The sequence below is a fragment of the Crocodylus porosus genome, unplaced genomic scaffold (genome assembly GCF_001723895.1).
Source record: "Crocodylus porosus isolate Cpor-Errol unplaced genomic scaffold, CroPor_comp1, whole genome shotgun sequence".
NCBI classification, from domain to species: domain Eukaryota; kingdom Metazoa; phylum Chordata; order Crocodylia; family Crocodylidae; genus Crocodylus; species Crocodylus porosus.
This window is the reverse complement of record NW_017728926.1, coordinates 8,597,468-8,612,462: the sequence shown is the minus strand read 5'-3', so window position 1 is coordinate 8,612,462 and position 14,995 is coordinate 8,597,468. Positions and strand designations below refer to the sequence as shown.

Genomic DNA, 14,995 nt, shown 5'->3' with positions numbered 1-14,995 from the left:
CGGGTCTGCCTGGCTCTGCAGCTACCTCTTGCCCTGCTCCACGCTGCCTGTGCTCGGGCCCACCTGGGCCTCCGTGGCCTCTGCTGGGGATGCTCTGGGCACAACTTTGGGTTTCATAGCAACCTGCCCGCTGGCATGCGAAGGCAGCGATGGAGCGAGAGGAGAGCAGGCTGCAAGTCTGCTTCACCGGCAGCACGAGAAGAGGGGGAATAGCAGGGGGGAGACGGTGCATCCATACATTGGGCTCCGTATCTATACGGCGTGTGTGTGTGGGGCGGGAGGAAGGGAGCTCTCTGCAGAGCCCACAAAGCCAATTGGCTTTTAAGCTGTGACAGGCAGCCTGTTCCCTCCCCCCCATGCAGCTCGCCTGTGTGTATGTGAGCAAGTGTGTGTAAAGTGCGTTTGGATTAGCTGGGGTTTGCCGGAGCTCCCAGCACTCGCTGCCAAAGGTGCGTCGGACGAGCGGGCTCCCCTGTCCCACGCCTCGCGGCACCAGCGTACCATGGCATGGGCGCACGGGCGTCTTACTGCCCTGCTCTCCGTTATCACTGCAATAGCAGCCTGCATCTCCTCCACCACCAGCGAAGGTAAGAGCGCAGGTGCCGGAGCATGACACGGGTGCTGCGGAGCTGGTGGGGGTCTCCTGGCTTCGCCCCCTGGGCTGGCAGGCCCGTGAAGTTCAGTCTGGCTGGCTTCTTGCCCTCGCTCTCAGGGGGAGGCAGCTCAGGCTCCCGGCTGGTCCTGGCGGGGCAGCCAAACTTCAGGACAGGGGAGCTGGGCTCAGGGCCACGCTCGGCGCCAGAGCCGTGTGCTGGGACAGGGACAGGTCGCTGCCCCCACGGCGGTCAGAGCTGGCAGGAGAGGCAGCCGAGGAGCATGTCTGACCAGATGCTGCGGGTTGTGCGGTGATGGGCTGGGGAGGAAGGCTTGCGAGGGGCTGTGGTGGGACATTTGGGGGTGACTGGAATGGGCTGCAAGCAGGATGGGGCTCAGCCGAGAAAGGCGCCGACGGGAAAAGGGCCGAAACTTCTCGAGCGGAGCACTGGGAAGGCAGCGGGCTCCCCCTTCGGTTATGTGACAGGGCAGCCCAGCTCCTCATGGCGGTGGAGCCCTGCTCCCACACCGCTCCTCCCCTGGCAGGGGCATGCCAGCACCTCGTCCGGGCCTCCCCTTGGCCTGGGCTCTGCCCCGAAGGCTTTGCGTGCCCATGGCTGGTGGGGCACGGCTTGGCATGCCCTTCATGCTTGTCCACCTTGCTCCATGCCACCCGCTGGCACTGCCATTCCTGCTTTCCTTGCCACCCTCTCGGCCCTTTGGCTGCCTCAGCCACAGCAGGGTCCCAGCTGCCCTGGCGCTCCCTCTGCCTTTGGCACCCAGGTCAGGTCCCCTGTGCCACGGGCAATGGGAGGGGGTCCGGAGGGTACCGCAGCCTCCCCTTCCCGGAGCCCTGCAAAGCGCCGATCCCTGGCCTGCTCCCACCTCTGGCAGGGCGTGCAGCTGGACAGCTTGGAGGTGGCTGTGACCCTGACCCAGCTTAGTGACCCCAGGTCGCAGGCAGGGCATCTTGGGTCACAGGCAGCCACTGGAAGCTGTCCTCCATCCCCTTGTGCTTCTGGGGGATGTTTTCCGCAGCTGGCTGCTTGAAAGGCGCAGGAAGGAGAGGCTGTTTGGGCTGGGAAATCCAGCTTCCTCTGGGACAAGCGGGCTGGGAGCCAGCTACTGAGTAGATTATAGGGGGAGAAGGAAAGGTTGCAGCAACCACCCGTGTCCTCGGGGATCTGGCTTCGCTCGCGTTGCCCCAGAGATCGCTGGCAGCTGAAGGGTCTCGGCTGCAGGTGAGGGGGCATTGGGGGTGCTGGGACCCCCTGTGATGAAAGGAAAGCCCACAGCTCCCGCTAGAGATTTTGACGGCATAGCTTTCACTCCAGGCATTGCCAGGGGGTGTTCCCCTCCCAAAGTTGGGGGTTCAGGCGCTGTTCACTTACGAGTGGCATGAGGAGGTCGCAAGCAGGCTTTGTATTGAAGGGGCTCTGTCACCCTGGTCTGGCAGCTCCGCTCAGGACAGCGCTGCCGCTGCCAGCAGCTGGTCTCGGGGCACTAGCGGGGCTTCGTCTGCCTTGGTAGCCTGTGCGTAAGGGCTTCCCCTCCCATGCCGGGACAGCAACCTCAATCCTGGGGTGGCTGCAGGCTCTCGCGGTCCCGCAGAAATCGCCATCCGCCGAGAGGTGGATTAGCAGACCCCACTGGAGGTGGCTGTGTGCTGCCTGCTCCAGCTCTGCTTCCAGAGCCCCAGCCAGGAGCACTCCCCTTCCCCTGAGCTTCATGGGGAGCTTGCCACTGCTCAGGCTCATGCCTGGGCCCCACGAGCCCTTCTCCTGCTCCTACAGGTTAGGCATGGTGGGTAAACCCCACCCTGCTGGCTGTGGACTTGGACTCTGGCCTTGGCTTAGGTGTGCAAGTGCCACCCATAAGGTGATTGTTGGGCATCTCCCCTCTGACAGCACCGCACTCCTGCTGCCTGCTGCTTGGGTTCTGGTCAAGCAAAGACCAACCCAGCCCTAACTCATGGCTGACTGCGTGCTTAGACCCCAGACCCTCCCTCCAAGATCCCATGGTTTTCTGAGGCTTTCCAGTGTTCACACAGCTTTGATTAGCTGTTGCTCAGTCACAATGGAGAGGGCCGAGCTGCAGCGTCTGGGCAAGCAGAGCTCTCTGGAGATGGGGAAAGATGGAGTCAGGCGGGTGTCTGCAACGCCAGGTGATGGTGGTCGCTGGCATGTGACTAGGGCTCAGGAAGGTCCTGGCAGAGTTTGGTCTGTCACCAGCACGGTTAGACCATGCACCAAATTGAATCATGCCAGGAGGACCCTAGGCAGAGCTATGTCGACATGGCTGTGGCAGGCAGAGATCCCTGGGTGGGGGGATACCAACCAGCAGCATGTTAGCGAGCTGTAGTTAGACAGGCACTGACCAGTTCTGCTGCTGGGGGTAGCCAAGTGCAGCAAAAGGGGCCAGGATTAGACTGTGGCTGTGGTTTTTGGGATACAGTAAGCAGAACCAGTCAATTGTTGGTGGTTATATTGAGCACATATTTCCACGGAGCCCCAGCTAAACTTGGCAGCATTAGGCCAGGGCTGTTGTGGTTATGCTGTGCCAGGGTGGCTTAGAGAGGCTCCATCTCGGGGGCACCTGCAGCATCTTGCAGCGCCCTGGCTGTCCACATCTTCCCCTCTTGCCTTCCAGTGCTCAGCAGCACCTCTACCACAAGCCTGGGTGCAGCACTGCCCTGTTTCATGCCTCTGGCAGGCAGTGGTGTAAACTGGGGTTATTAGCATGTGGCCTAGGCAGGGTGAGCTGTGGTGTTACGGATGCACTCTGCAGCCAGGGGAAAGTGGAAACTGATATCTGGGGTCAGCGGCCACACAGGATGTCTATCTTGCTTAGATGCCAAGTTCTGCTGGTCATTGGTATGATGCCCATTTGACTAGCTGTAAGAGTCTGCCAGTGGCAGCGTAAGTATAACCCAGCGATACCAAGGTGCCGTGATTGCACTGAATAGTGATATTTTCCCATGGGTTTGCTGGGGAAGGGTTAGTTATTGGGGGCACTGCTAGGGCTGTTGCACTGGATTGGCACACAGAAACAAGGCATCGATAGTGTCTGGGTGCAGCGGGTATATGGGTGCAGAAGCAGGCTGCAACAAGCAAGGCAGGAGGTGAATGTGTTTGGTGTTAGCCCCTCCGTGGTACCTGCCTATGGCCATGCTGTCATATAAATGCAAGGCAAGCTCCCTCACTTCTAATGAGCAGTGGACTGCCTTGCATTTATGTGCAGGCTCTCTTCCCTGGTGCTCCACTCCGTGGAGTCGCCATGGAGCGGCTAATGCACTGCAAACTCCCACCCTACCCGAGTCATTCTCCCACCAGGGTGCTGTGGCCTTGAGAGCCTTTCCAGGATGCCATGAAATGTGAGCATTGTTTGGTGAGCAAACATGATCCCCAAGATAAACCCAGAGATTGCAAATAGGAATCTGTAGTGTTAAAAACCTTCTGACCTGCTGTGGGCTTTCTGAGTTCTTTGCAACAGAAAAATTGCTCTATTTTTCTGTAATCAAAAAGAGTGAGAACTATGAGCTGACGTTTTCCATAGGAGCCTAGGAAGGCTGAGAACAGCTGCCCTAGCATATATTGCGGTAACTTGTTTGTGTGCCCATAACCTTGGGAAGGCACAAGTGTTGCTAGCGGTGCCTCAGGGATCCAGGGTGATGACGGGCTCGTTAGGCCACATCTATGCAGGGCCCTGTTGTGTCCTTTCCATGGTGATCGCTTGAACAGGATTCACTCCCACACAGGGCTGCTATTCTTGCTTCATTTTGGTACCATTAAATCTTTCAGTATGATTGAAACACTGAAAGAGACGATGCATTAAATATCTTTACATATAATATTGAACGGAGATATTACTCAAACATGAATGTGAAAGATAAGAAAATAAATGAGGAAGCTAAAATCCAGCCTGCTTCCCTGTGGAAAGATGCTGCATCCAAAACCCTTTGACAGGCTGTACCCGAACCACTTCCACTGGGGTGAGAATACAACCAGGTAGTACCCGGCAGTCTTCTGGTGAAGTCTGCATTAAATACTGTCAAAACAGCAGTTAAAATGCGACTTCTGTGAACATGCGTGAATCTGTAAGAGTTATGCTTCTCTGAGTGATAGGTGAGGATAAGGCTAGCTGAATGCCTGCACAGGGACATTCCTCTGCTTTTGCTCCCCACATCTCTAATGGGACCCCAAAGTAGTCAAGTGATGATTTTTTTTTCTCTCCTTGGGATATTTTGCTGGCTTGTCTGCTTTGAAGGCAACAGCAACTCCTTTTCAGCTGTCCAAGTCTGTGCTCCTGCTCGGGTTGCAGCCTTGAGCATGCTTACTGTCAGTCTCTGCTTCTTTTGGATAAGCAGGGTGCTAACTGTTAGCATCCTTATGCTTTCCGAGAAAAGATCGGAGTGCCCTAAAAAAGACCCTTGGACTCGCCCGGGCATGGCTCCCGGCTCCATCCTGCGCGCCGCCAGCCGAGGGTCACGGTGCTGTCAGTCCCTGCTGGGTTTGAAGCCTCTTCGTTCAGCACTCGGCGAGATTGCCTGTTCACGTCGCGTCAGACGCAACATATCACCTCTGATGGAAGGTCCCCAGTGCCAGGGAGTGGGGACAGTGCTAGTAAGCCAGGGGTAGATGGACAAGTGGGGAGGCAATCACGGGAAACCTTGGCCAATTAAAGCTTATGGGGCGGGGGGAGAACATAGGCAGGTGATGAGTGGCTAATGCAGCTGGGGGGATAAGGGCATTTATCAAATATATCAGGGGGAAAGGAAATGCTGCTGAGACCGGGCAGTGCTACAGCCATTAATAAAAAAAGGAAAGAAATTAATGGTAAGTCTGAAACGGCTGAGTTATGGACTGTTTGAAAATCTATCTTTAGGCAAGAAGAGGAGAATAATTTGGACAATTAGTAAATGAAGAAAAACTCCTTAAAAAAAAAAAAAACAAAAAACAAACTATTGGTAAAAAAATGGGCCTTGTTACACTGTCTGTTTTTTAGCTAGAAATCCAGACTGAGACCAATGGGGATTTCTGCTGCTATTTGCGCCTGTGGGAGGGGAATATTTGTATAATCTGAACATACAGAGATGCGATGCCTCTCTATGTATTAAAAGGGCCAGCGAATCGCATTGCTGTACCACTAACAACATATCTGGAAAGTCGTGGGAAAGTGGTGAGGTGCCATGAGATTAGGGAGTAATTTAAGCGCCAGGAGAGCAGGTACAGATAGTCCAGGAAGAGTGGGTCTGGCAATTGCATTCACACATGTTTAAGAGGCATCTCTGAATAAAAAAGGGGAAAGGGGGGTTGGGGAAGGAAAAGAAAGGACTGGTAAACACTGAGAGTGCCTTCCAGGCAGCTAACATAGGCTGCAAAGCCTTTCTCATTAGCCTTCACTTACAGGGCCAGATTTTCAAAAGATCCCAGGCCAGATGGTCCAATAGATAGCTTTCACACGACGCAAGCACCAAAATAAACTGCCAGGCTTTCAAAGGAAAACTGAGCTCATTTTTAATACAAGCCTGGTTGTGAGAAGGAGCTAAGTGCAGACCACAACCAGCGGAGGGAATATTTCATGGACTCATCCCTTGCTAATCTCACTTGCAGCCCCTGTGCTCAAACTTGTGCGGGGGGGAAAATCATCCAGTAACTTATTCAGGGTGTTTTGCTTTCTCACCCCTTCTCTCAGCAGTGATGAGGGTGGGGTGATGGAAGAGCAAGTCTCTGAAAGGCAAAGTCGCTTTTTCAGCTTGAAGAAGACATAATACTTTGGAGATGCCACGGTCATTTTCAGAATTAAAAGATGGGCGGAGGGGTTGGAATAACAGACTTTCCATGTACAGCTTATTAGAGGTGGGTGGCTAGTGCAAAAGTGCTTGTGAATAAGTGAATGAAAACTGTAAATTTCCTTGGACAATATTTGCAAGCCCCTCTATTTTTTTCTAAAAATATTCATGTATGTGATTTTTTTATTTTTTATTTTTTTGCTTGTTCACAAAACTGCTGGTGGAAGGCAAATACTTGAGTGAATCTCTGCTGATGCAAAGGTTTACAATGAGAGTGTTCTGCGCTTATTTTATAATTGCGTTTGCTTTAATTATTCTTTCTCTGCTAATATATTTTATCAAGCTGTTTGCCTCCCCACCCCCTTAAAAGTTGACAGATGTTGGCATTACTTTCTACCTAGTGGAATGAAAGCAGAGCCACTTCTCAAGGTTTTTTCCATAATAATAGCAAAGGTGTTGTCAACCTTTTTGTTTACTGAAAACCTGGTTCTTGCTAAAGGGAATATTTGGATAACTATAAAAATATGTTCTGATAAATAGAAATTTCAATATAGCTGTTTCAGTAGAAACGTTATATTAAAGATCGGGGGGAAAATGAAAGACCCTTTCATTGTGTCGGAGATCCCCAGGCAGCATCTCTGCTATTTATGGAACACCTCTATTGCTAGGTGCTAGACCTCCTCTTCTCTCCCTCTCTCTCGTTTTTTTAATTAATATATTTTGTGTTCCAGCTCAAATCTATTCCAAATTGTATATTAATTGGGCAGAACTCAATCATTCAAAAACCGTATGGATTGAGCAGGCAGAACTCGATCCTTCTAAACCCCACGTATGGCGCTACAACCAGCACGCATCCTCCATCCCAGGCTCTCACCCTGGGACTTTAGATGCTCCCAAATCCACTGGCAGGCATCCTACGTGCAGCCTCAAGCCCGGAGGTCTTGGGGTTCAGGTGCCCCCACTTGATCTTAGCCCGCAAGAGGCCAAAACACTTGATCTGAGCCAAAAGACTAGACTTCCTCCCTCTTGCGTGAGTGAGCCTTGCGGCTCTGCTACTCTAAGACTGGATGTCAGCTTTAGCAGCACTCTTTTAGCAAGTCCAAAGTCCTGGTAGACACTTGACTCCTTTAAGAGGAGTGGACCCAGCAGGTGTTCCCCATGACAAAGGACAGCTCTTTCCCACCAAGACGGCGTGTATTGGATAACTGTACTCCAGTTTCAGAGGCTGAAAACATACATCGGATTTCTCCCGGAACAAAGCCTCTTCTTCTGGGATGCTACAGATGTACAAGCCCTTTGGAGGGTGGTTATTTGAGTAAACTGCCATGCAAGCTGTGTTTGTAAATGAATGTCTTGCACCTGTTTTGATGCAAATCAAAGCCCAAGACAGACCTGGGATAAACCTGATGTCTGTTTTCAGCCTTTGAGCTCTTTGCTCAAAGAACAGAAAGGCAAAGCTTGTGCACATGGCTGTGCCGGCAGCATGACTTGTCTCTCTGCTCCAAAATGTCCAGGATTTTCTCTCTCTCCTTGAACTGGGTGGCAGAGTTTAGACAACCTGTCACAACAGCTCAGTCCTTTGTTTCAAGCTGTTGTCATGCTGTTTCTCAAGCTCTCTCTCTCTTGGCTAGCAGTCATTAAAAGCAAACAGCTGGTCCTTGGTCTTCCATTTAATCTCTATTCAGATGTTGATAGTCCTCCATAGTTTATTCCTACTAATGCAGACAAGTCTACTTGACCAACATCCATCTGTTCTTATCCTCTCCCAGAGAAAGAAATTAACCCTGTTGTTCCCAATATATCATAATACAAAAGTGAGCGGGCAAGCTGTCATGTGTGGCTTTTTTCATAAAAATAAAAATTTCCCATTTTCTCCATATGTAGAATTTATGACTAAAAAAACACCAAGTCATGTAGCCTCACTAAATTTCATGCAGTTACCCAACTGAGCCCCATAACCTGTGTATGGCTAAAGCATACCTTTCATAAAGGTATTCAATACTTACTTGAAAGTCAGCAGGAAAGGAAGAATCCATCACTTCCCTTGACAGTTTCTCTCTCACATTAAAAATTGTGCCTTGTATCTAATTTGAGTTTGTCTGGCTTCAACATCCAACCATTTGTTCTTGTTAATGTCTTTGCTACATTAGAGCCTTTTATTACCCTTATTTTTCGGCCCATGGACACTAACCAAATTGTCTCATTTTGTGATAAACCAAACATAACACGATCTTTACAGTTTTCCCTTTTTATAGCATTTTCTAATCCCTGAATCATTTTGTGTGGCTCTCTTCTGCATCCTTTCTGACTTTCCAATATCTTTTTTCTTTTTTTAAATGCAGATATCACAACTATATATATTACTCCAGCATTGTTCTCAACAATGCAATATACAGCATTGGAAAACCAGCTCTTTTGAAGCATTATTTATTTATTTATTTTATTTGTGTGTATAATTATTAATTAAAATTATGTATGTTAAATTGTATTATTTATTTATATTATAATTTTTTATTTTATTATTTTAAATTATATGCATTAAAATTATAACTGCCTGGGACTGTTCTGCGTGCCCACATTGAATGTAATCAGGTCACGATCACAGTCCGTAGGCAACCACCAACTTCCAGTCCAGTGATTAATTCATCTTTATCCAAAGGCCCAAAGTGGAGTTACCTTGTGTGGGTGCAATAACTTTTCTTTTAGAAAATCATCATCATGTGACTTTAGAAACTCTAATATAATGTTTTGCTGCTGGCTGCATGACACCTTCAACGGATGTCAGCGGTTTGGGAGGGATAATGGTAATGGTGACAGTGTTTTACAAATTCCACTTTGGATGATTCTGCTTTCCCTTAAATCGAGAAATCCTTCACATCTATAAGTGTGACCCACTCTAAACTTCAGCATTCCCATCAAGGGGTAGTTACCCCACTTAGGATGACACATTGTGATCACCAAAGGATGAGCAACAAATAATTCAAGGTGTGCTCAGAGCATGTAGTTGAAAAGCATCCTGCAATGCATCAGAGTAGGTTTCCCTTAGTAAGAATAAAAAGGTTAAAGGCAGCCTCTGGGCCAGGCTTGCTTCCCTTCGCTATACGTGCAACCACTGCCAACCTGGAGGAAAAAGCTGGGGTATGGGGGGAGGGGTACATGCCTACTGGAAAGAAACCCCTTCACACATGATGTCCATCAAGCAGCTGTGATTAATGAGCAAATTGGAAGACATCAGAATTTCATAGTGACTAATTCACAGGGGAAAACACTTTTTTTTCTGAAATTTTCCTGAAGTCTGTACTCCAAATAGGCTGCCACCTCTGCAGAGATTTTTGGAGAATACAGAGATAGTCTTCCCGGGGCTGTGCCCAAGGGGAATTTCTGTTCTGGTAAAGAAGGCAGCGGTTCTGTAAGCAAAAACAAGTGCAATGGAATTTAATCTTCATGTAAAAGTGACGTGTGATTTTGTTTCTAGAAGATAAATGGCTTAGCTATAATATATAAGGCCACATTCTCTCCTAGGGAGCAAATTCCCATTCACTTCATTTGAAGTTGCAACTGCCAGATTAGCACTGAATTTGGCCTGCAGCTTCCTCAGCTGCAGCCAAGGTGCAAGAGAGGCTATTGAGAGTTATAGCTGGCTTAAAAGCCTGGGATGTTTATACGGGTATGGGTGTTTGGTGCGATACTGGGAGAAGATTTGGGTTTGTACATAAAGCTGGTTGTCATATGCTCCTTGGAAAACTACTAAGGGAATGTAAGAAAAGAAATTGGTTTGGGCAAACACTATAGATGTTAATTTTTTATTTTTTTTTGACCTTTGCACGTGCCAAATGGAGAGAGCTAGAACGATAAGAAACTCCATGATGGGGTGCATTTATAGCAGAAATTGTGGCATTTCCATCCCTGAAGTTTTGGAAGAACTGGGTAGACAAGGCCTTGTCTGGGATGGTGTAGCTGGGCCAGTCTTCCTGAGATCCCTTCCAGGCCTCATTTTCTATGATTCAGTGTACTGAGAGCTCCTGAAAAATAGGGCATTCTCCTTTTCCCAGGGAGAGCCCGGCAGGGTATCACATGGACCTCTTCCCTCCCAAACAAATGTGGTTACACAGTAAACTGCACCTGTCTTGGATGATGAAACACTTTCTGCCCACCCCGGACCTCCACCCTGTAGTTAGGCAGTGGCACGGGTGTTTTCTGTTGCGCGTGCAGTTGTGAATAGATGCAACAGAACAAGAGCTTGAATGGAAGCAGATGCTGTTACCAACTGAGCTTTGATTTCTAAGCACTAGGCAAGGGCCTATGCAGGAAACTTCAGCTGTAGCTCGGCAATGTAGCCCTGAAAATGCAGAGACCACTTGCTTGCAAAGTAGTTGCTGCCTGGGATTCCTCTGGTCTTGGGTTTCCTGTTGTAGAGTTTATCAGAAGCACCAGCAACCCCACACATGGTCAGTCCAAGCTCCAGGGCTCGGCAGCCTGGGAGAACCAAGTTCTCAAAACCAGGCATCAAAAACCAGAAACTTCCCAAACTAGTGATCGCTCTTGAATCTAGGCCGCTCAGTGTGGATGCTTTGAAGTCCTGGGGATGTGGCAGCAAAAGGCAGGAGCCATGCCAAGGAATCAGTGTAATGCCATTGGCATGGGGCAGGAGGGGAATGCAAAAAGAGAAGCAGGTGGGTAGAAAGCAGGCAGGATCACTGAGGCAGGGGATTCAAACTCATCCTGCTGGGGCTGTTCCCTTGCAGATGGCTAAGTGTGCGTGCACCTGAGGACGTGATGTTTGGGGGTGACGGGCTGGTCAGCAGGTGGCATGGGACAGCAGAGCTGGGTGCACTGTGGTGGAGGGCAGTGCAACGGGGGAAGCTTCTGCCTCTCCTGGAGCAAGGCTCCAGACTGAATCCAGGGCCATCTCGCATTGAAGGCAGCAGCTGTCTCGGTAAGCCATAACCCCCTGGCATGTCTTCCTCCCAGGCTCAGATCTCCCTAGTGAGGGCAGCTTCAGAAGCTGCTGTCTGACCACTGGTGATGAGCTGGCAGGCCTGGAAGAACCCTTCAGCTGGGTGCTCCCCTTCTCTGACTCCATCTGTTCCCCTAAGGCCTGTCCTCCCGCTAGTCTCCTGATGTTCCCTGCCCCTCTCCCCCTCCTCACAGCTCCAGACCTTGAATGTCTCTGTGGAGTTGCTTGTTTCTCTGACCTTTCTCCCCTCGAGTCCCCCAAGCTTTCCCACCTCCTTCTCTCCTATCTCCTGCTCTGAATTCATAATAAGCTGTAGTTCTTCCCTAGACGCCCATGGCATGTGCTTGCTGACCAAGGCAAGTGGATATCCAGTGTGGCTGGAGAGAAATGGGGTAAGCAATAGGCCCTGGAGTCTGTGCATGTTGGTCAGGAGTCTGTAACGCTACCTTCACACCCCTTGGCACGGGGTTGACTTACAATGATGGTTCTTGGCAAAGCTCTGCCAGCGCGCTCGGTGCCATTCATCGGGCCCCTGTACATATACGATTAGTAGAGCCCCTTGTTTGCATTTCATTGTATGGACCAATGTGATCCTAACGCACCCGGCCACTGGGAGGGTTGGCAGTGACAAGAATTAAACCCACACCCGCTGAATTTGAAAGCATTGATATCAACGACCTAAGCTGAAAAAACTCGCTCTGTTGTCCAGGGCTGTGGCAGGTTAATCAACCGGTCTGTGTGGCCCAGCCATCACTAGATGGTGTGCCGAACCGAGCAGGGTGGGAAAGAGCCAGAACGGTCGGAAGATTTTCATCCAGATGCCTTCTCATTGGAAAGAACTTGAAAATGCTGTTCTTTGCCTTGCTTTGAGAAAGTGTTGATACTTTATTTTGGAACATCAGGGCGATGCTTTGGGATTGTTCCTTTTCCCATTATTTCAAGCAATGGCAATAAATAATAGTGCTCTACTGTACTTCTGTTAACCTGTAGTAATATGATGTTATATAGCAATGGAAATGCATTATTTTTCAATTGTGAGGGCAGTTGCTAGAGAAGGCAGGCTGCTGTCGTGGCCCCTGCTTTGCCTGCGCCAGGTTGGGGTGCTGCGCCTTGTGGTCGGGTGTCAGGATTGACTGTAGCTTTACTGAAACCCCATCTCTCTTCTGTATCCTTGTCTCCTGCTTCTGTTGCACTGAAACAGTTTGTCCTGTTTTCACTGTATTATGCATTGCTACTATGGACATGGCATGAAAGAGCATGCAAACAAAACCATAACATGAAATTCCAAAAACATTTCAAAGCGATGGCATAAAATGTTGAATTTCCAATTAAAATGAGAAATTACATAGCTCGGAAATTCAGTTTTGCAAGAAAACTTTTTGGAAACCAGAATTTCCAAACAACGTGTATATTGTTCTGAATCTGAACAAAAATAGTTTGGAAAACTTGACATTTCCTGTGAAATGGATATTCCAAACCTCAGCCAGCTCTGTCGACATACGGTATTCGGCATTCATTATCTTCCCAATTAAAAAAAAAAAAAACGATCAGGAAACAGAAGCCAGGGTTTTACAACTGAAGTGCAATGATGGCTATGTGCTAACTCGGTGGCTGAGGAGCTGCAGGTCCCGCTGTAATCCATGTGCTCAGATTTGGTGCTGAAAGGTTTTCAGCATCTATTGTGTAAATCAGAACACTTTCGACCTGCCTCAATTAAAATGTCCAATTTTAAGAGCTGTGCTCAGCATCGGGGAATATTGTTACCAATGCAGAGGCTGTATCACTTATAGGATCACCATGAGGTAGAATAGGTACAAAGGACCCGGTGAAAGAAAATTACTAATAAACACCTACAGTTCAACCTAGGTCATTAATTGGAAAAACTCCATATTCTAATTCTTGCCAACTGGAAAAAATTTTACTGTGGGTTTTTCAATAGCTGAGGACTTTTCTTAAAGGCCCAATCCCTGGGTGTGTGCACCTTTGTGAGTTTTTTCTTTCTTTCTTTCTTTTTTTGGAAAAGGTTACATTTTTAACCCTTGTGTTTAGAGAAAATCTTACCAATGTGACTTGAAAGCTCCCAATGCAAGGCTGACAAAATATGCAACACTTTAATACTAGCTAAAATCTCACCATTTTAAGTGTCTCACGATTTGCAGTTGGCATCGATGCATATTCACAGCTCAAATGGCTGTTCAGGAATGTCTGTCCTAGCCTGGCTCTGAAAATTGAGAAGAAATCCCATTCATTCTTGCCTTCCTGTACCTTTCCTGCAGACCTAATGCTTTTTCTGCTGCAGCAGAGTCTCCCTTATTCACTGTGTTGAGTGGGGTCTAATAGAGGGCAGGAACTAGCGGGAGGCTGAGCAGCAGTCGGGTTACTAGCCAGCCTGGCTAGCACAGGAGGGTCGGGGTGACGGGTTCAGGGCTCGCTGTTCCAGCGGGGTGGGGATTCGGAGGCAGAGAACAGCGGCATCTAGAAGTACCGATAAGAGTTTAATTATCAATGCACGAGGCGTTGTTCCAAGGAGGGAGCCGGGCTGTGAATCTTGGGAGGCCTTTGAAGTTCTAATGGAGAGGAATTGAAGCCCAAGGGAACAGGGCTGCTCCTGCTGACCCTTCCTTTGCACGTGTGAGCTGGGAGCTGGCTGCCTGGCAGGGAGATGATCAAATAATTAGAGCAAAGATTGTAGTGGGTTAACAATTAGTGAGGACTCTTGATTTCCCCCCCCCCCACACACACTTCCTGCTGCTCTTGGACATGCCATGAGCTTTGGCTTCCACTAGCTATGCTGTTACAGCCCTGTTCCTCTGCCCACCAAGCTGCTGTTCCTGGACCTACACACCACGCTAGGCCTCTGGCTTTTTAAACTCCCCTGGTTCTCAGCAGAGCCCAGCCATAGCCTGTGACCCCTATGGCACCACTCCAGGGCACGTACTTCTCGTTGGAAGTAGGAAGCAACAGCTTACCTGCCCTATGCCCCCAGAACCAGCGCCAGCCCCTCCAAAGCACCCAGTAGCTTATAAATACCTTTTTGCAGAGCTCTGCCCTTGTAGGTGTTCTCGTTCCTAGTTTATCCCTTTTAAGGACACACGGTAACTGAAGCAACTAGACACAGACTTGAGAGGACTTCCAAATGATCACGCACAAGAGACCTGGGCAAGAACTGCATGCGGGTGTTAGAAATGCCTGTCCCATGGTTGACTAATTGCTCACCCAAACAGCAGGATCCTGCTCCCAGTTCTTTGTCATATGAACCCCCAGCAAATGCGTGTGTCGTCCGTCTAGTGACTGCCACTCGGCCACCCTCCAACCAGAGTCCAGGCTTGGACTGGTTTGGCCTGGTCCATGTCCTGTCCTGGGCAAGGGGGCTTCCACTGGGCTGAACAATCATTGATAATTTCCCTGCATGACTGCAAGGATTTGTCCTGATGTCTCCTGGCTGTTCCAGCTCGATCTGCAGAGCCAAACGGAAAGCATGGACTCGTATCATCTAAACAGTGCTTGGAAAGCAAGTTGGAATTTGCAATCCTGAGGCAGAAAGACCTCATCATATCAAAGAGGACTGGAGTTGTACAGAGACGGGTCCCTCAAACCACCACCTCCACCTGGATTGGAAGTGAGGTGGCTACAATGTTCCTCCACATTGAAGA

At 49.2% G+C, this 14,995-nt stretch overlaps 1 protein-coding gene across 1 annotated transcript in view; it reads left to right on the top strand.

Annotated features, from left to right (window-relative positions):
* Positions 1-402: 402 nt before the first annotated feature.
* Positions 403-14,995, top strand: part of EPHA8 (EPH receptor A8) — a 75,101-nt gene continuing 60,508 nt past the window's right edge. The window contains exon 1 of the mRNA XM_019541353.1: positions 403-587. Within this exon, the coding sequence (XP_019396898.1) occupies positions 503-587 (85 nt within the window). The 5' untranslated portion in view covers positions 403-502. The remainder of the gene's footprint in view (positions 588-14,995) is intronic.